Source organism: Lynx rufus, unplaced genomic scaffold (genome assembly GCF_022079265.1).
Source record: "Lynx rufus isolate CCGP_SWC_20201006 ecotype Redwood Valley unplaced genomic scaffold, mLynRuf1.p SCAF_2, whole genome shotgun sequence".
In the NCBI taxonomy this organism is placed as follows: domain Eukaryota; kingdom Metazoa; phylum Chordata; class Mammalia; order Carnivora; family Felidae; genus Lynx; species Lynx rufus.
In genome coordinates, this window is record NW_025814834.1 from 62,091,586 (window position 1) to 62,113,368 (window position 21,783).

The 21,783-nt window shown below is 36.5% G+C and overlaps 1 protein-coding gene across 1 annotated transcript in view; it reads left to right on the forward strand.

Moving 5' to 3' along the window:
* Window positions 1-21,568, forward strand: part of TLK1 (tousled like kinase 1) — a 146,539-nt gene extending 124,971 nt beyond the window's left edge. Inside the window, exons 13-21 of the mRNA XM_047082586.1 lie at window positions 515-612; window positions 3,180-3,261; window positions 8,498-8,589; window positions 8,674-8,763; window positions 8,908-9,077; window positions 9,330-9,465; window positions 12,292-12,403; window positions 13,185-13,292; window positions 19,810-21,568. Coding sequence (XP_046938542.1) covers window positions 515-612; window positions 3,180-3,261; window positions 8,498-8,589; window positions 8,674-8,763; window positions 8,908-9,077; window positions 9,330-9,465; window positions 12,292-12,403; window positions 13,185-13,292; window positions 19,810-19,986 — 1,065 coding nt within the window. The 3' untranslated portion in view covers window positions 19,987-21,568. The remainder of the gene's footprint in view (window positions 1-514; window positions 613-3,179; window positions 3,262-8,497; window positions 8,590-8,673; window positions 8,764-8,907; window positions 9,078-9,329; window positions 9,466-12,291; window positions 12,404-13,184; window positions 13,293-19,809) is intronic.
* Window positions 21,569-21,783: the final 215 nt, after the last annotated feature.

Genomic DNA, 21,783 nt, shown 5'->3' on the forward strand with positions numbered 1-21,783 from the left:
CTTGAGTGGTCAGATTGTATGTGTGTGCATGTTTGTGTATATCAAACACTATAAGGCCTAGAAATAATCAGTGGTTCTGTCTTCTTCCTTTTTTTAACTATTGTAAAATACCTTCATTTCATTTGTTTTGTATTGCTAAATTATTCCCTCTTAAATTAAAATCAGGATGTATCAGAAATAAAGCTCTCATTTTGTGTTATAAGTCAGTTTCAGACTACCTTGCAGTCATTTTCAGTTTAGATGTTATAAAAATAGATTTCTTGTAGTACAGAATAAAACTCAGCATCTCATTAGGTATAGATTTTTATGTGGAGGATGGTTTCTTGAAATAGGCTTTTGCCTTATCTCTTTCCATCTTTCAGGCATTGAAAGTGCACTTTGGTCTTTTAACTCAGTGGTACTTTATAATATACTATTCTTCCCGTCATTGTAAAAAATTGATGCATGGGTAAAAATATCTTTTTTATATTGCAAATAAATTGAGCTTGTTATAGTCCCCTCTCTTCATTTTCAGGAAGAGGCAGAAATCCAGGCAGAACTTGAACGTTTGGAAAGAGTCAGAAATCTTCACATTCGAGAGCTCAAAAGAATAAATAATGAAGATAATTCACAGTAAGTCATTATTCATATTTTACAGTTTTACATGATAAAAGTTTTTTCCTTCCCTGTGAAGAGCATAAACACAATATTTCCTTATTGGGTAGCTTCTCATCACACTTAGAAAACGATCCAGAGTCCTTCCCATGGCTCAGAAGGCCTTGTATGATCTTTTCTCTGGCCACCTCACCACTCCCATCTCTCTCATCCTCCCCTTATTTATATGTTGTAGATAAGCTGGCCCCCTCAAACATGTCTAGCACATTCCCACCTCAAGGCTTTTATGCTTACCATTTTCTCTGCCTGAAATGTTGTTCTTCTGAATATCTAAGTGGCTTACTCCTTATTGCACTCCAAATGACCATTAGAGAGGCTGTCCCTGGGCCACCCTCTAAAATAGCAGTCTTTGACTCACTCCATTCCCTCTCTGAGTATCATTACCTTGCTTTATTTTTTCATAGCATCTATCACTACCTGGAATTACAGATTTATTTTTCAGTTCTTGTCTATCTCCTCCAATTAGAACATAAGTTACATGAGAGCCGAGGCTTAGTTTTGTTCTTGCTGTATCCCCAGAGCCTAGACCAGTGCCTGGCACATGATAGGCACAAAATAAATGTTTGTTGACTGAATACCAAAGTTAGTATTACAGTAGTGAAGGAGAAATTATTTCAACCAACGGGACTTCAGTAAGCCGTGTTTTCATCATTATGCAAAAACTGTAGAAGAAACAGAAAAGAAGTTTCAAGGTATAGCCTCTGTCCTTAATCCCTGCTTATCAGAATGAGTGCCATAGATACTAAATGCTGAAGAAATTCAAAAGAAGAGGAGATGACTGGTGGGAACTTTATGAAGAAGATAGAAATTAAGCAAGGCACTACTTGGATTTAATTGATGTACAGGAAAGGAAGGGTGGTCTTTTTATCCTTTATCTGTGAGATTTGTCATGTCATTTAAAGCTTCATGACTTAATTTGAATCTCAGAATTGGAAATGGCCAATTTCTCTTGTGAACTATAAATAATCTTGCTTAAAAGAAGGCCTATCCATCATCATTGTATTTGTATAATTCATAAATACACAGATCATTCTTCTGTATAAGGTGAACGAAATGATATAGTTATGGAATAACCTAAAATGTACCAGATGAAAATTCTAATAAAGCAGGTAGGACAAAACTAATTTACAGTTGGTTGTTCTGAAAATTATGTTCAAACTTATCTATGGATATGACTTAGTCCACTTGATGAAAATCAAGTGAATTGTTACAGCTTTACCAAGCAGAGGGGTGCCTGGCTGGCTTGGTGGGTAGAGTGTGTGACTCTCAATCTCGGGTCGTGAGTTTGAGCCCACACTGGGGGTAGAGTTTACTTAAACAGAAAAAAAAAAAAAAAAAACCAAGCAAAATCTCTTTTATTAACAAGTTCTTCAAGAAAAAAAAAATTGTCAAAGTTATATTCAGTTGATTTTGAACAAAATATAATGTATTTGCACCTGGAGTTAATAAAGCTATCATTGTTCAAAACAGATGAACATAAGGGAAGGGAAACAAAAATAATATAAAAACAGGGAGAGGGACAAAACAGAAGAGACTCATAAATATGGAGAACAAACTGAGGGTTACTGGAGGGATTGTGGGAGGGGGGATGGACTAACTGGGTAAGGGGCATTAAGGAATCTTCTCCTGAAATCGTTGCACTATATATGCTAACTAATTTGGATGTAAATTTAAAAAAATAAAAAATTAAATTAAAAAATTTAAATTAAAAAAATAGAGCTGTCATTGTTCTTGTTTTTGTTTTGTTTTGTTTTCTTGATGTCAAGGGCACACATTTTGGAATCACATTTTTCTGCTAAGTGCAGTCACGTATTAACTGTTGGTTGACCTGAGCAAGTTAGTTAACCTTTCTGTGTGGTGGTGTCCTCATCTGTAAAATAAGAGATGGTAGCAAGTCCTGCTTTAGAAGGGTTGGCTGAGAAATAAATGAGTTAATACATGTGAATGCTTAATATATAGCAGAAGCAATAAGTGTTAAGTAGTAATAAGAGTAGTATTATCTGTAAGTGATTTTTAAGTTTTGTTTTAAAGCTTCCTTTTTTTAATTGGGAATTGAAATTTTATTTATACAAGTCCAAAGGGTAAAATTTAATCACGTATGAAGGTCAACTTATAAATACAATTATTTTTAATCATATGTCAATACTGTAAAATCTGGATTAACCATCCTCTCAATATAAAAGTATATTTCTACAAGGGAAATAATTTCTTCTGAGTAGTTACAGGATTTCATAAAGATCTTGGAAATAAGATAGTTGAGAAGTCTTTATCAGAGTGCTATAATTTTGGTTGTTGAATATTCAGCTGTAAATGTTCAGCTTAGTGAACACCGAAGAGTTAAGATGGAAAGTAGTCATGCAAGTAGAGAAAGAAAAGCAGTATAGAATGGAATTAGAAATTAGTAGTGGAGTAACTGAGAACAATAACTCAGAGTAGTAGAAGAGAGAGTGGAACTTTATTGTGGAAGAAATCTTTTTTGTGTGTGTTTTTTGCATGCCTAAGTGTCTTTTTCTCCCACCTTTAAGGTTCAAAGATCACCCAACGTTAAATGAAAGATATTTATTACTTCATCTGCTTGGTAGAGGTGGCTTTAGTGAAGTGTATAAGGTAATGTAAATTTTTTTCTTTTCTTCACACTAATAGAGCAAAGATACAGGAGTACATGGTTAAAGAGGTATTTGTCTTGGGGTGCCTGCATGGCTCAGTTGGTTAAGCATCCAACTCCTGATTTAGGCTAGGTCATGATCTCATGATATGTGAGTTCAAGCCCCATGTCAGGCTCCATGCTGGTAGCATGGAGCATGTGTGGGATTCTCTTGCACTCTCTCTCTCTGCCTCTCCCCTGCTCATGTTCTCTCTCTCTCTCTCAAAATAAATAAACTTAAAAAAAGAGAGAGGTACTTGTCTTTTATTGATTGATTTTTATGTTTCAGCTCTCATTACAAAATAGTCTGGTGGCTTATGTTGTCTTAAGAATCTGGACACTATCCGGGGCGCCTGGGTGGCGCAGTCGGTTGAGCGTCCGACTTCAGCCAGGTCACGATCTCGCGGTCCGTGAGTTCGAGCCCCGCGTCGGGCTCTGGGCTGATGGCTCAGAGCCTGGAGCCTGTTTCCAATTCTGTGTCTCCCTCTCTCTCTGCCCCTCCCCCGTTCATGCTCTGTCTCTCTCTGTCCCAAAAATAAATAAACGTTGAAAAAAAAAAATTTTAATAAAAAAAAAAAAAAAAAAAAGAATCTGGACACTATCCTTGTGTCATGCTAATATCTGACACCTAGTTATCAGTAGCCAATCTGATAACAGTCATTAGAATCAAGAGTGGCAGGTAGCCATCTAATATAGTACGTTTATGGAAAGATTGTACCCTTTAAACATGTGTCACAAGTATTACATGTCCTAAATTTACCCAAATTTCTACCTATTTTAAGGCCAGTGTTTCTTAAATGCATCTCTGTAAATGTAGAAAAAGGTTTAGTCACCATGTTTAGTGTTTTGTATCTTAACCTTTTTTCACTTTACATTGTATCTTTCTGCCCAACCTTTAAAATTCTGTAGTTCCTAAGGTCTTTTATCATTCTGTATACTCCTTTTCAAATACAGGTTTCCCCAGCTATCTAAAATAGAGCATTACTGTGAAACCTTTCATAAGCCAAAAGTGGCGTAAAGGGAAGCGTATCTCCTGCTTTCTGAAGTTTTGTCAGGCTTCTTCACTTTTTACAAAAGACCTATATTAGAGGGGGTGCCTGGGTGGCTCAGTTGGTTAAGAGTCCAACTTTGGCTCAGGTCATGATCTCACAGTTTGATCCCCTCATCAGGCTCTGTGCTGACAGCTCAGAACCTGGAGCCTGCTTCGGAGTCTGTGTCTTTCTCGCTCTCTGTGTGCTCGGTCTGTCTCAAAAATAAACAAACATTAAAAAAAAAAAAAAAAAAAAGACCTATATTAGTGCCTGTGCTCCCTAACTGAAAGAAATCCAGAGAGGATTTTTCACTCTTACAAAAAAAGCCATTACTGGGGGCACTTGAATGGCTCAGTCAGTTGAGCGTCCATCTTTGGCTCAGGTCATGATCTCATGGTTCACAAGTTCAAGCCCCACGTCGGGCTCTGTGTTGCCAGCTTTGGATTGCCAGCTCTGTGTTGCCAGCTGTGGAGCCTGCTTTGGATTCTGTGTCTCCCTCTCTTTCTGCCCCCTCCTCTGCTTATGCTTTCTCTCTCTCTCTCTCTCAATAAATGAATGAATGAATGAATGAATGCCATTACTGTATCAGTGTACATATAGCCATTCTACACCTTCCTTCTGAGCTCCATACCTGTTGGTGTACATAACTTAGTCTGTTTGCCTCACTTGGATGCTTCATATGGACTGAAAACTTAGGTCTGAAATAGAAGTTACCTTCCTCTTCTCCAAAACCTTTTTCTTCTAACACTGCTCCCCACTTCAGTACATAGCGTTACCATTCATCTGCCCAGATGAAAAACACAGGAGCCATTCTTCATTCCACCTCTCCCTTAACTCCCTTCCCTCCACATAAAACCAGTCCCTGCTGCCTACTGCTACTAATGTCATTAAGCTCTCAAATCCAGCAATGACCCTTGTCCTCTCTTAGCCCAAGGTCTCCTTGTCTCTTACTTGCATTGCTGCCTGAGCCTCGTACTTAATCACCTTCTTTGGGGCACTGAGTTTCTCCAGTTTTTGATGTATATACTGTAGCTAGAGTGGCCTTTTTATAAAACGCAATCTGATCATCTCACTCTCCTGCTTATAAGCCCCAGGGGCTTCCCATCTGCTCATAGCTAGGATGAAGTCATATTGAAGGTTGTACTCACCTTAAATTTCGATTCTTACAGAAGGCTTCCCAGTTGATCTGCCTTGTATAGTTCTTTGTTGACACTTTGTGCTTTGTTATGTATTGGTATAGTCAGTGGTTAAGAGCTTGGGTTCTGAAGCCAGACAGGCTGGATTTGAATCCTGACTAGTTCTGACTCCTATTTACTAACTGTATATACTTGGCCTTATGACACCAACTCTGCTTCAGTCTTCATCTGTGAATAATAACAGTACCTACATCATAGAATTGTTGTAATGATTAAATGAGCTATCACAGGGAAATCACATAGAATATTAGTGTTTAGCAAATGTAAGCTCATCAGATTATTATTAGAAATCCTCTCTGTTCAGTGAGACAAGGACCGTGCCTTCTTGGTTTACTGAGGACAAACCTAGATTCTAGTTCTTACTCTGGGAAATAATATGGGATTTGGATTCAAAAAACTTCAGTTCTGATCTTAGTTCAACTATGAGTCATTTTGTTTTTGTTTTGCTAAGTTGGATGAGCATTAAGACTCGTGGGCCCAACTTTCCTCACCCATCAGGAGTGATCTGTGAGCTCTCTCTCAATTCCTGGTTCTCTGATTCTAACAATAGTTCATCCTCAAGCACTTAATGGTTCAAGTAGGCTTACCCAGGCCACAAAGTAGAAAAGAAGATCATAGTAGCTCACTCTGGATCTAAAAATCACCAAAGTACAGTTAGTACTAGCTCAGCCTTAGAGTTGCCCAATTTTTGAGCCTGCTAACACCTTTCATGACAACCTTCTGCCACTGCCCTACACTATTTGCACTGTTTTTAATGCCACAGGTGGGGGCTAAAAGGGGTTTTTCTTTTTGAAGAAAAGACTTATATAGCAAGTAGAAAATGCAGATTGGGCCTAATAACTTGAATCTTCAATACTGATCTAAATACTAAACACCACTCTTTCCAACCCATTCAAAAAGCCTTTTCATGTGGCCAGGTCCACTGGGAAAGAAGCAGACTGTAAATCAAAAAATACAGACTTTTTTATCTATACCAAGGTGGAAAATACTGAATCAGTTGCTCAGTAATTACCACATTAGCCTATGGGAAGGGTATACTATACTCCCCTAATCTTGAGAGAAAGATGTATCATATATAAGTCAAATATATATTGATAACTTTTATTAGTGTACTTAAAATTTTATTCTCTTCTATTATCCTTTATGCTTTTTTGCATTCTTTCACATGAGCTTCTTTTACTTTTATCCTTTTCTATTTCTTTAAACTTTTAATATTGTAATTAGTTCATGTTTAACATTTTATATGTTCTACCCTATTTAATCCTCTCAACAACCCAAACTTTACAAATGAGACTAAGGCTAAGAAGCTATTAGCACAAAGTTCTATAGTTGATGAGTTCTTTTTTTTTAATGCTTATTTTTGAGAGAAAGAATGTGGGCAGGAGAGGGGCAGAGAGAGAAGAGAGAGACAGAATCCGAAACAGGCTCCAGGCTCTGAGCTGTCAGCACAGAACCCGATGTGGGGCTCGAACTCATGGACTGTGAGATCATGACCTGAGCTAAAGTCAGATACTTAACCCACTGAGCCACCAGGTGCCCAGTATAGTTGATGAGTTCTGCCTCCAAAGTGAATATTCTTAACTACTGCATCCTATATTATTTCTGATCTCAGGCTTATGTGACAAGCAGTTTGTGTTTCCTGTTTATTTTTAGGTTAAGTTGATGGGGGTGTGGGGAGTAGGGACTGGGGACCTTCATTCTTATAAATATGTACCTTTTAAGTGTTTATTTATGTATTTTACATTGATTTATTTTTGATAGAGACAGAGCACAAGTGGGGGAGGGGCAGAGAGAGAAAGAGACACAGAATTCGAAGCAGGCTCCAAGCTGTCAGCACAGAGCCCGATGTGGGGCTCAAATTCACAAACCGCGAGATCATGATCCGAGCCGAAGTTGGGTGCCCAACCAACTGAGCCACCCAGGCGCCCTTAAGTGTTTTTTTTTTTTTTTTTTTAAGGGATACCTTCAGGGGCACCCAGGTGGCTCAGTCGGTTAAGTGCTTGACTTCAGCTCAGGTCATGATCTCGTGGTTTGTGAGTTCAAGCCCCACATCAGGCTCTGTGCTGACAGCTCGGAGCCTGGAGCCTGCCTCTGATTCTGTGACTCCCTCTGTCTCTGCACCTCCCACGCTCACTGTCTGTCTCTCTCAAAAATGAATATTTTTTAAAAAGTTTTTAATAAAGGCACACCTTTATGTATAAATCACAACAGAACCTAAATTAGTAGATCTCTCTTTGATGACATTCAAGTGTGTTTTTTTTTAATTTATAAATTACCCAAGACCTTAAAAGAATACTAATCATTCTTAATTTTTTTATGTAAGAATTAGGCTGATGATTTGAACAAACCAGTATAAGAACCTTTTTTTTAAGACAACCAGTGAAAATTGAAGACAAGTTGGGTATTAGAAGAGATTTTAAGAAATTATTGATGTAGTTAGGTGTGATAAAATGATATGTGGTATGGTTATGGTTATGTTTGAACAGTTTCATAATCAAAGTTTATAATTTTTTAGACAGTTGGAAATTGTTAGGAACCTGTTTATTTTTAAAGAAGTGGGGAGTTGCTAGAAAAAGGTAGAGGAAAAAGGTTTGCTTTGTCCGGCCCATAAAAAACACACTATAGCCATCTGTTCTGTTGGCTGCTTACTGCTTCTGCCAGTAGAGAGGAGCCAGATTCATGTGTAAAGAAAGAAAACAATAACTTTGTTTTATCTTGATTCAATATATTGGTACTTATGAACTTGAATATGAAAATTCACATTAAAGTTTTCTCTGATGTAGTATGATGGAATTTGTATCTTGTTTCCAGTAATAAATGTGTGATAGAACTATATATAATCATAGTTCAAAAACTGTAGTGTACGTTCTAATTCCATATTACTGCAAAAATCATCACCAAAAAATTTGTAAAAATCTCTTCAGCTATTCAGTTGATCTTTGGTCCTAACTTTTCTATGCCTTGAATTCTAGGCTTTTGACCTTTATGAACAAAGATATGCTGCTGTGAAGATCCATCAGCTTAATAAAAGCTGGAGGGATGAGAAGAAGGAAAACTACCACAAGTAAATATTAATATTTTCTGGTTTGTATCAAGTGAAAGTACATTTAATAGTCATGGAGAATGAATATACTCTCTTTTCTCATAGACATGCCTGCAGAGAATATAGAATACATAAAGAACTGGATCACCCTAGGATAGTTAAACTCTATGATTATTTCTCCTTGGATACAGATACGTAAGTGAATATAAGGATTTAGTTTTTAAGAGAAACTGTTTGCTTTTTTGCTTTCCCTATTCTGTTATGATATACACTTCATTTCTCCACTGTGATAATTATTGGGTGATATTTTAAGTCTAATTTTTTTTCTCTTCATTGTAGGTTTTGTACAGTGTTAGAATACTGTGAAGGCAATGACTTGGATTTCTATCTGAAGCAACATAAATTAATGTCAGAGAAGGAAGCTAGGTCTATTGTAATGCAAATTGTAAATGCACTAAGATATCTCAATGAAATCAAACCCCCTATTATACATTATGATCTTAAGCCAGGTAATTAATAAAATTTGTCAAAATAATTTTATTTTTTTAAACTTTAAATATGCAAATATGCTTTGTGGTTTAGCTTTTTACAAAAAACTCCATGGGATACTAGAAGAATTTAAAATGTTTATTGTGTTACCACACTTTAAAATTATAATTTGTTTACATTTTAACTATGTATTTTTAAATATCTGTTTGTTGCCCACAAGTCAGCATCTGTGTGTCATTGAAAAAAAAAAAAACCTTATATTTTGTTCTTAGGAAACATTCTTCTGGTAGATGGCACAGCATGTGGAGAAATCAAAATCACTGATTTTGGTCTATCTAAGATTATGGATGATGATAGCTATGGTGTAGATGGAATGGATCTAACTTCTCAAGGGGCAGGCACTTACTGGTAAATGTATAATTTATCTTGAATTGAAATTGTGTAGACTACTTTTTGTGAGAGTTTAGTTTTTATGTTCATGTATTTTGGAGATTACTGTGGTGGGGGTTACTAATACGAAGTTTGAGTCAAGAGGGAGATTCCTGTCATCAGCCTTCTTTTCTCATCTGCTCTTAACTATAAATATGAGGTAAGTGAAGGGAGAATGACTTGGCATCAGTGAGTGACTTCAGTATCTACCAGCCAGAAACGCCTCACATAGAAAATTACGGATTTTCTTTCTGTATATTCAAGTGATGTTTATCATGAGTAAAAATACTTACGTGAATATAACAACATAACTATTACAAGCAATAGTCATAAGCATGAAGCCCTCATTGTAGAAGTTTTTTGGTTTTTGTTGAAGATGAAGATTGCATTGATCTTACAATGGGAAAGAAGTTTAGCATATTCTTGGTCTTTGGACTTGACTCTCAGAAATCCCTTTTAATAACTTCATATGTATAAACTCTGGATAGAACTATAGATTCATAGATCTAAGTCTAAATGAGTGTCATTCCCTTCAGAGTACCAAGGTGTTGACAAAAATCACTTCTCAGTGAATTTTCAAACTTCTGGTCAAATGCACCAAAGTGGAGAACATAAGACTATAAGATTTCAAAACAAACTTAGTTTAGAAAAAGGAGTAAAATTTTAATTGGAGAGAGAACTGTACACAACTTCATTGAACAGGATGGAGACTAGTTTCTAGAACAGTCTTCACACAGCCTGGGCACATAATAACCAGTTCCACAGGATGCCGCCGGTCTGTGTGAACTTGACTTTCCCTATATTCTTCTAAAACCATTTTACTCTCAAATTCTGCTTGTACCATTTTCTAGGAATATGAGTAAGATAGTAGGTCATGGATTTTTCTTCCATATTTAAAGAAAATTATCAAATTAGTAACCCCCTAAAAGTTAGTATCCTCAATCAGCAGTCTTTAGAGTTGCAGCATCCAGTCTCCTTTATAGAACCCTGGATTCTATGGACGACAGCTTGACGTAGTAGATTTAGACAGTTCTAAATAATACATCGTCCTTCCTCTGCAGAGTTTCCTGCTATGTTGTTTCCCTCGCACTCTGGCTTTGCTAGTGGAGGTCTGGGCAAGGAGATTTACCTCTGACAGGAGGGCTGGAGTATTTCCATGTAGTAACCTGGAATGTGTTTCCCATAGAAACGTTTTTAAAAATGGTTTTAAGTTTCTTAGCTGTGTGTTTGGTAAACTGGGATGTTCTCTACAGTCTTTTACAATACATATGTATAGTACTTTCACAAATTACATCTCATCCCCAGAAATGTATAAACTATTTGTCAGTTACCAGTTAGAAGAAAATCAGTTTTGTCCCCCCTTTCCTCTCAGGCCTCAAATGCAATTTTTCACTAAGTCCTGGTGGTCATTTCTCTCCAGCTTTGGGTCTCTCTCCCTACAATTTCTCTCTTTGGTTCTACCCTTTTGCCTCAAGAGACAGTGCAGCATAGTGTTTACAAGCCATTCTTGTTTCATAAATATACGCAAAATATATATTTTTATCATAAAACAAGTCTGGCTTTTTACTTGATTTGGGGGGTAGAAAAGGATTTACATTCCAAATAAATTATTGGTCATTTCTGTTGGTTCTTTTTCAAAAAGTTTTTTTTTTTTAAGAAATCTATCCATTTCTGCTGAGATGTAAATGATTTTATCATAGTATAAAACTAAAGGAAAAAAAAAAAAACTCCTTTCCAGGATTTTTTAAGTTTATCTAAATTTTAAGGTGGGAGATGCTTGCATCCCTGGTGGATTTTTTTACTTACAATCTAAGGTGTGACAAATTTATTTTTACTTTTCCTTTATATAAAATTATGAACTTAAAAATAGAAAATAGTATTTTTGAATTCTTAACATATTTCAGATGCTGCTGTGTTCAAAAACTACACATTGAATAATAAGAGCTCCTTGAGCTCTGCTCACAGTTTAGTGGGATTTTAGTTTAATGCCATAATAGAGGTACCATAACATCTGCTGGTTACGTAGGGAGGGAGCAAAGCTCAGCCTGGAGGAAACAGAGAAGGCTTATGAAGGTCCAGTGGCTCTTAAAAGAGAGAAGGTACTCACCAAATGGAGTGGTCAGGGAAGGCATTAGAGATTCATATTAAGCATAGGAAGGTGGTGGGTAGTGGGGGTGGATGCAGCAGAGGGCATTGTTGGGGAACCAAGTGAATTGTTTTTGCCTAGCCAGTTTGAGGAGGTGTGGGAATGAAGGAGAAGAGGGAGTGCAGATTTTGGAAATTTAAGTTGCTTCTAGATTAGGATGGGTCTGTGTGTACCAACAAGAGCTAGGAGGTCTTAATCTGGTGGTTCATGATGTTGCAGTTTTTTAAACAGAAGAACCAAGTGGTCAGATAGGTGCTTTAGGAAGAGAATTGTCTACGGTTTGAACTCAGGTGAAAGGGCATGGGAGAGCATTTATTATTGCTTGCTCAAATTAGAACATTGTAATTTCTAATGATTATATATATATTGTCTACAGAAATGAAAGATTTGTTAGTATATATAATATGTATACATAATATGTGTATATTGCAGACTTCATCACAAAGTTGTAGGTTTTGACTCTAGAGTCAGATAACACAAGGATGTAAATGCTTCAAAAGTTTTGGTCATTTTCATTGATAAAAGTCCTAAGGTTTTATGTATAGATGACAGGAGTGTTCTGGGTATTCTAAATGTACACTGAGAAGGCTTTAAGTTACAGATTCTTAACAGTATCCTTTCCTGTTTTCTACCCTCCCCACCCCCCAAAAAAACTATAGGTATTTACCTCCTGAGTGTTTTGTGGTTGGAAAAGAACCACCAAAGATTTCCAACAAGGTTGATGTATGGTCAGTTGGAGTCATCTTCTTTCAGTGTCTTTATGGTAGAAAGGTAAGTTAAAGTATGCAGGATTCTGCTGTGTGGAGATAAGTTGAATTTCCTTTTTAAATGCAAAGTTTAACTAACTTCAAGTCAGTGTAGACCCTTCTAAGGAAAGCCAGCAGCTTACTTAAGTTGCTTTGGGCATCCCTACCCACCGCCCCTTTTTTTTTTAAAGTAAAAGAAGCTATCTGTTAATAGTGCTAACATTTTCTGCTATTTTAGGGATATTGGAAAGTGGAAAACACTTTTCATTCTATTTGCTCACGTTGTCTCCCCTCCTCCTACTCAGTTTAGCTTTCTCGGGGAAACTTCATCAAACTTAGCCTTAATTCTTTCCAAACCTCTCTTTATATTGAAGTCAGAACTGTGAGCTGCCACAGACACTTTCCCATCCCTGAGTTGTCATTGAAGGGAGTGTATTGTGATCAGGTATTTTATTCTTTGGAATTTTCACAGACGTTTTCACTGCTTCTTACTCCTCTAATCGTATTTCAATTTTTTGACCAGTCATAATTTTGATTTCTTTTTATATTTTTATCTTGATTATATTGTAACAGCATTATTTTCTGTGCTTATTCACAACGTTTCAGCTATGTGGAGGATTGATTAGATGGGTTTACTCAGTCTGCTCTCAGAACCTTGTTTTAAGAAAATGCATCCCAAGTTCCAAATAACTGAGGACAGGATTTTTTAGAATACAAATCATTTGTATCTTGGGGATTCACTGATAATTACTCTTAGAAATTTCTCACAAAATATTTAAACATTTTATTCTTTTTTTTTTTTTAAGCCATTTGGTCACAATCAATCTCAACAAGACATTCTTCAAGAAAATACAATATTAAAAGCCACAGAAGTCCAGTTCCCTGTAAAACCAGTTGTAAGCAGTGAAGCAAAGGTATTAAATTTATGTAAATAGGTTTTGTGAAGTAATTCTTTTCATAAATTGTGCTTAAAACAAAGTACAATTGACTTTTGAACCACACAGGTCTACTTAATGTGGATTTTCTTCAGTAAACAGTACAATACTATAAATGTATTTTATGATTTTAACATTTTCTTTTCTCTAATTTTTTATTGACAATACAGCATTTAATATGTATAACCTACAGCATATATATTACTCAACTGTTTGTTGTTGGTAAGGCTTCCAGTCAACACTAGACTATTTGTAGTTACATTTTTGGGCATTTCAGTTATATTTGGATTTTCAGTTGTGCCCCTAACCCCCACATTGTTCAAGGGTCAACTGTACTTACAAGTAAAGTAAAAGGGATCACTACCACAGTGAAATCTGTCCCGTTGGGACTGGTTATTTGCTCTGGAAAATTGTTTCTTCGGTCTTTGGTTTTGATAGTTTTCAAGACCCAAATACAGTCCCTGATTCTTTGATCACACCAGCTTGCTTTGTGGAGAGCAAGGGAAAATCACAAACTTATGTTAATACTGAAGTATTTTAAGTGTATAAGAAGTAATAAAAGTAGTAATAACTACCATTTATTTAGTGCTTGTGTGCCAAGCATTGTGTTGATACTTTATCTATTAACAACCTTATGAGGTGTAGATCAGTTTCTTGTTATTCCCATTGTATAAAGTAGGAGGCCAGCTAAGCCATCGTAGAAGTACTTTGCCCAGAAGCAAACTAGCTAGTAAGTAGGAGAGCTGTGGACCAAAGTATTCACTTACGCTAGACTCCAGAATTCACTGTTGACCGTATGCCACCCAACAGTAGCTGTGGAAAAAGCCTGACCTCTTCATCACCTGTGCTTCCATGTAGCGGTCTGTGAATCTGTAATAGTGGCTTCCTGTAGTTCTAATCCATATGTCTGTGTGGTAACACAGAATAGCCATTTCTAATTAATAGAATGTTTACGGTACTTACATCTTCCCACCTTCATCCTGTTGGCCTTTCACATTTGTATTTTCACTCCTGCTTTGTTATCCTTCTCACAAAGCTCATTTCTCTGTGAGCCCTGTTGGCATCTTTTCCTTTTTAAAACCTATGAAATTGCTGAGAAAAAAAACACATGAAGTTCCCATTTTTTCTGGTGTGAGTAGTCTAGGCCATAAGGATAATTCATAAACAGGCATTATATAGTTTCTTAGAATATAGATAAAATACTGCTAGATGTTACCATTCATTGAGGTCATAGTGACCTTCATAACTGAAGATGTACTTACTAGGGTTTTTTTTTGTACTCTGTGCTTTTTGGAACCGTCTTGTATTTCATTTTGTCTGTTACATCTTAACTGGTGCTTTAGCAAGTTATTTGGATGACTCTTAGAAGATAATTCATTATGCTTCAGAATAAGAACATCACGTATTTTTCATAAGGTAAATATGTCTCCTTTAAAAGGAACCTGACAATGTTGGCATCTAAATTCTGCCTTCATGAGAACAGAAACTAAATGAATCAACCGGCAGAAATGACCAGGCATGAATGTAGTGTGCCAAAAAGAAGTCCCATTTGACGATCCCTGAGTCTAGCCTTAGGCTCTTCCTAGGCTCCCCCACCTCAGATCTGGGATGGGGAAGATCACACTGTTTTTTGTGGGGTTTTGCATGTGTTCTTTTTCAGATCTCATCCTTACAGAGTACACCTTTACCAAGTACCTCCACTGACCTGGTGTGGGCATCTGAAGTACATTTTCTCCTTGTAGACTTCCTAACCTTGCTGTCAGCAGCTTTTCATCTTCTAAAACTCTGCCTTGAACATATCAGTCACTCTTGATATTTTTTTCTCCATGTTGGGTTTCAGTGACCACTCAGAAAATGATTAAGACCTAAGGATTCGGAAAAAATTTTAGTAAATATTAGCTAATACCCAAGGTATAATGATGAGAAAAGCTAGGTTTTGTTTTTAAAGAAAAAAAATTACTTATAATGAATTTCAAACTGAGAAGGTGCAGAATACTTTTTAAGGTGATTAAGCTTTGATTTTAAAGTTATGTCTCTTACTTGTAGTTTTCCTACAAATGCTTTAATTCATGAATGTATCTGGAAGTTGGGAATTTCAAGACAAGCTGCTAAAGTTATTTCTAGTGTCAGGATTAAAAGGAAACAATCAGTTATCCCTTGAGAATGTTTTATCTGTTGCAAAAATTGGATGAATCTCTCAAATATAGTACTGAGTGAAAGAAGCCAGGCAAAAGAGAACATAAGCTATAATTCCACTTAAATAAAGTTCAGAACAACCAAAACTCAACTACAGTATTAGAAGTCAGGAAAGAGATTATTGTGGACAGAGCCAGCCAGTGCCTGGAAAGGGGCATGAAGAGACTAGAGGTTCTGGTAAAGTTCTTTTTCTTGTTCTGGTTGCCAGTTACGTAGATTTGCTTTGTGCTATACACTCAGGATTTGTGTACTGTCTTGTAAATGTTAGATTTCTTTAAAAAATAAAAGGCCATTTTGAAGGACAATATATAAAACCAGTTTGAGAAGGAAAAACAGATACGGATTATATTCCATTAGTTTTTTCAAAAGTGTACTGATACATGATATTAACCTAAGAAACAAACCCCAATAGAAGTATCACTTCAGCATTCCCTTCATCTAAAGAAAGATGTTTAAAAAGGAAAGAAATATGACAAAAAGTGGCATCATAACCTGTGGCCAGAATAAACTGATAGTAAAATGGAAGGAGGGTGAGAGGAGTCTTTCAGCAGAAGAAAAATTCTAGGAGTTTACAATTGTATAAGGAAAAATGCAGCAGCTTTCCATATTCAACATAGTATTTGGAAGTTCTTGCCAGAGCAAGTAGGCAAGAAACAGAAATAAAAGGCATCCAATTTGGAAAGGAAGAAGTAAAAAGGTCACTATTTGCAGATGCCAATATATATATAGAAAACCCTAAATAGACTGCACCCAAAACTAATAAAAAAATTCAGTAAAGTTGCAGGATATAAAGATCAGTACGCAAAAATCTATTGGATTTCTGTACACTAGTAACAGAAATTAAGAGAACTGTCCCATTTACAGTTGCATCAAAAAGAAAATTAGGAATAAATTTAGCCAAGGAATTGAAGGATGTGTATGCCGAAAACTTACAAAACATTGATGAAAGGAATTGAAAACAATACAGATAAATGGAAAGATACTCTGTGCTCATGAATTAGAATATTAAAAAGTCCTTACTACCCAAAGCAATCTGAAAACTGAATGTACTCCCTATGAAAATTCCAATGGCATTTTTCACACAATCCACACAATAGACTCCACAATCCTAAAATTTGTACGGAACCACAGAAGAACCCTGGATAGCCAAAGAACAAAGCTGAAGGCATTAAACTGCTTGATTTTGAACTATATTTCAAAGCTGTAGCAATCAAAACAGTATGATATTGGCATAAAAAAGGGAAAAATCAGTGGAACAGAATAGAGAGCCCAGAAGTAAACCCATGCATAGATGATTAATTTATGACAAAAGAGCCAAGACTATACAGTAGAGAAAGGAGTTTCTTCAGTAAATGATATTGTGAGAAGTGGACCACTGTCTTACACCATACATGAGAATAAACTAAAAATGGATGAGAGTCTCGAATGGAAGAAAACACAGCCAGTAAGCTCCTTGACATCAGCCTTGGTGAGGATTTGTGGATCTGACACCAAAAGCAAAGGCAGCAAAAGCAAAAATAGACAAGTGGGAGTACATCAAATGAAAAACCTTCTACATAGCAAAGGATTTGACAAAATGAAAAGGCAGCCTACCAAATGGGAGAAAATATTTGCAAATCATAGCTGATATGGGGTGAATATCCAAAATATGTACAGAGCTTGTACAACTCAATAGCAGAAAATAATCTGATTGCCCTGAGCAGAGTATCTGAATAGACACTTTTCCAAAGAAGACATATAGCTAACAGATACACAGAAAGGTGCTCATCATCACTAATCAGGGAAGTGCAGATCAAAACCACAGTGAGATATCCCGTCATACCTGTTATAATGGCTGTTAGAAAGGCAAGAAACAAGTATTGGCAAGGATGTGGAGAACAGGGAACCCTTGTGCACAGTTTGGTGGGAATGTAAATTGGTATGGCCACTGTGGAAAATAGTATGGAGTTTTATCAAAAAATTAAAAATACAATTTCCACGTGATCCCGTAATTCTACTTCTGGGTATTTATCCACAGAAAAGGAAAACACAAATTGGAAAATACACCTGCACCTCTGTGTTCACTGCAGCATTATTTACAGTAGCCAAGACATGAAAACAACATAGTGGCTGAACATGTGTGTGTGTGTGTGTGTGTGTGTGTGTGTGTATGTATATATGTGTGTATATGTATATATACATGCACACACACACATTTACAGGATATTACTCAGCCATGAGAAGGAAGGAAGATCTCACCAGTTGCAACAACATGGATGGACCTTAAATGCATTATGCTAAATAAGTGAGATAAGTCAGAGAAAGACAAATACCATCTAATCGCACTTGTATATGGAATCTTACTAAAAAAAAAAAAAAAAATCCAAGCTCATGGATACAAAGAACAGACTGGTGGGAAGCAGGGAGTAGGGGGTGAGCAGAATAAGCGATGAGGGTAGGGTCAAAGCTTCCAATTACAGAATAAGTCATGGGGATTCACTCATATGAGGAATTTAAGATACAAAACAGAAGATACAAGGCACCTGAGTGGCTCAGTCAGTTAAGTGACTGACTTCTGCTCAGGTCATGATCTCACGGTTCATGAGTTTGAGCCCCGATTCGGGCTCTGTGCTGACAGCTCAGAGCCTGGAGCCCCCTTTAGAGTCTGTGTCTCCCTCTCTCTCTTCCCCTCCCCATTCATGCTGTCTCAAAAATAAAATGTTAAAAATTTTTTTAAAGATACAAAACAGATGAACATAAGGGAAGGGAAGCAAAAATAAGGGAGAGGGGACAGCATAAGAGACTCTTAAATATAGAGAACAAAGGGTTGGTTGTGGAGGGTGGATGGGCTAAATGGGTAAGGGGCATTAAGGAATCTACTTCTGAAATCATTGTTGCACTATATGTTAACTCATTTGGATGTAAATTAAAAAATTAAGTCATGGGGATGTAATGTACAGTATAGTGACTATAATTAATAACACTATATATTTGAAAGTTGCTATGAGAATAGATTTTAAATTTATCAAATGAAATAAAAATGGGCTCCTGGGCGGCCCAGTCAGTTAAGCATCCATCTCTTGATTTCAGCTCAGGTCATGATCTCAGCGTTTATGAAGTGAAGCTCTGCATAGGCTCCGTGCTGACAATGTGGAGCCTGCTTGGTATTCTCTCTCTCCCTTTCTCTCTGCCACCCCACCCCCAACTCATGCTGGCTTGCTCACTCTCACTCTCTGAAAGTAAATAAACTTAAAGAACAGTTGTAACTTTGGTGATGGATGTTAACTAGTTACATTGTGCTGGTCATTTTGCAATATACAAATATCAAATTATTAGGTTGCACACTTAAAACTAATATGTTATAGATCAGTCAGTTATACTTCAGTTTTTAAAAATAATTGTCATCCAGCAATTCCACTTTTAGGTATATGCCCCCCCTCCCCCAAAGGCAAGGATCAAATAGATATTTATATACCATTGCTCACAGCAGCATTATTCACAGTAGTCAAAAGGAAGAAACAATGCAAATGTCAGTCAACAGATAAATGGATAAATACAATGTGGTAATTGCATGGAATGGAGTATTCAGCCTTAAAAAGAAATGAAATTCTGATGCATGTTACAACATGGAGAACTCTTAAGCGTTATGGTAAGGGAAATAAGCCTTACACAAAAGGACAAATCTTACTCTACTTGTAGAATAGTGGTTACCAAGTGCTGGGGGAAGGAGGAGTGGGGAGTTCTTGTTTAATGGATACAGAATTTTGACTTCTGCTTTGGATGTTGGATAAGTTTTGGATGATGAAAATGTTCTGGACATGGTCAATCTTGATGTTTCACAACATGAATGTACTTAAAATGCCACTGAATTAACTGCATATCCAAAAGGGATTAAAATGCTAATTTTTGTTCTAGCTGTAAATTTTTTTAAAAATGAGATGCATCTTTCCAACAGGAAGTTTAAACGGTAGCAATTATCATTTAGACTAAAGTGAACCACTAAGGATGAATTGAGTTGAATTTGAAGAATTTTATTGCTACAGAATTTTAAAGATTTGAATACTAATGAAATGAAATATATTTATTAAATGTGTTCATCCTTCTGTAGGATGATTAGAAGGGGCAAAAATTGGGGCACCTGGGTGGCTCAGTCAGTTGAGTGTCCATGATCTCACAATTCTTTAGCTCGAGCCCCACATCAGGCTTACTACTGTCAGCACGGAGCCCATTTTAGATCCTCTGTCCCCCTCTCTCTGCCCCTCCCCCCAAAATACATATTTTTAAAAACAAAAATTTTAACTTCTGAATTTTTTTTTTTAAGGCCTTTATAAGACGCTGTTTGGCCTACCGAAAAGAAGATCGGTTTGATGTGCACCAACTGGCAAATGACCCATACCTTCTCCCGCACATGAGAAGATCAAATTCTTCAGGAAACTTACACATGGCTGGCCTCACAGCATCCCCCACACCCCCTTCTACAAGCATAATTACTTACTGATTTTCCTCCAAAATTGGCATGGTATCTTTGAATTGCTTCCAGATACACACTTGAGTTTGAGAGCATTTGATTGTTTTTGTTTCCTTTTTCACACAGACATGGTTGTTTGTGAACTGAAGTTCTTCATAGCGTCATTTGTATGAGAGTGGATCATGGACAATGAATAAAGTGTACACTTTGTAACCTTAAGCAGTGAAAGATGACTGCCTGTTGCACAGAAACAGGAATACCATACTAAGGAGAAAAATCGTTGTTTGGGGGAACACTGTAAATAACGTTTATAATACTTAAATACATTTGGTTGTTACTAGAGAGTTCTAATATGAAGGGTAGTTTTTCATTATTTAAAAACACACGGAAAAAATATTTCTAACACAAGAACTATAGTGCCTGGATACATTCTTCAGCATTCAGCAGTTAACCTGCTGAAACCAAAGTAAGAACTGAATGGCAGTGACAGTTGTGTTTTGTAGTAGTAGAATGTGAGAGTTAGCATCTTTGGACAGAGTTAGACTTTGTCACTTGCCTGTTCTGGCTTTTACCAAGTTGTACCTCGGAGTCACATGTCCGTTCCCCACCCCACACACACTAGTCATGTTAACGGGAGAGCTGTTATTTCTAGATACTTTACACCTTTGACAAAATGAGCTGCTTGTTTTGAAATCAGTTGAATTCGCTAAATTGCATTATCTCTGGTGTTTTCAACATGTTAAAATTAAGATTATTTTCCCTTTATTACCAGGCCTTGTTCATAAACAAGTGATAGTATGTGACCAAATGTGGACCAGACCAGTTCTATGCAGGATAATGATAAAGTTCCCTTCTAGCTCTATTGTAAATTGTTGTACAGATGTTGTATTTCAATTACCAAGTTTCAGCAGCTTATTCTTGTACAAATGTTTAAAAATACGGCTTTTCTAATTGGATATTGTATTTTTTTTAAGTCTTCTTGAAGGCGCTTTAATTGCTGCTAAATGACGTTGCTTCTTTGCTAAAAAATTTAATGACCTCTTTAAAGGTGCAAGTTGACTGTACATCATAGAGAGATATTAAAGGTTGGCATTCATTAACAATCAAGGCATGTAAAAATGATCCTTCTTGGACATATTAGGGTTCACTAAATCAGTTTCTTGGGTTCTAGGGCTGTGGAGCACATAGATACTAGATTTATAAATTGTTCATGTTTATCCTACATTTCTAGAAGGTTCTTATCAGCAAGGTGGGATGATGGTCCCATAAACAAGTTTCTTGTGGTTTGTACAGATTTGTTAAAATGTGAACATTTTCTAACTGCCTTGTATGGTAGAAACCATTATTTTTCAGGATGTTGTATTTTACTCCTGTAAGAATTATTTGTCACATTCATAATGCTGATACTTACATGTAAGTTGTCCATGTTGCGGAAAAAGGAGGTGATACCACAGATTCTCCTTAATATTGTACAGTTAAACTGTGGCTCTTATTTCTCATGTTGCAAGCCATTTTGTTTTTTCATTGTACATATAGACACATTGTCTCTTTAAGATGCTGCTGAAATTGTAGAGAATGTAGCCAAAACAGTAATAAACAGTGACAATTAAAATTTAAGGACTATGAAAATTACATTTGAAGGGAGCTTTCAAGACTTAGGATATTAACTGACTTGGCTCCTTAAGAATCAGCTCAGTAAATTCTTTAAGTATACTTCAAGTATCAAGTGCTTCAAGCTGTTTAAGCAAATCTAATAATCATTATCAAGGCTAGTCCTGGGTAAGTAACATTTAGCACCATGAGGAGTGGCCTAAGGGCTACTATACC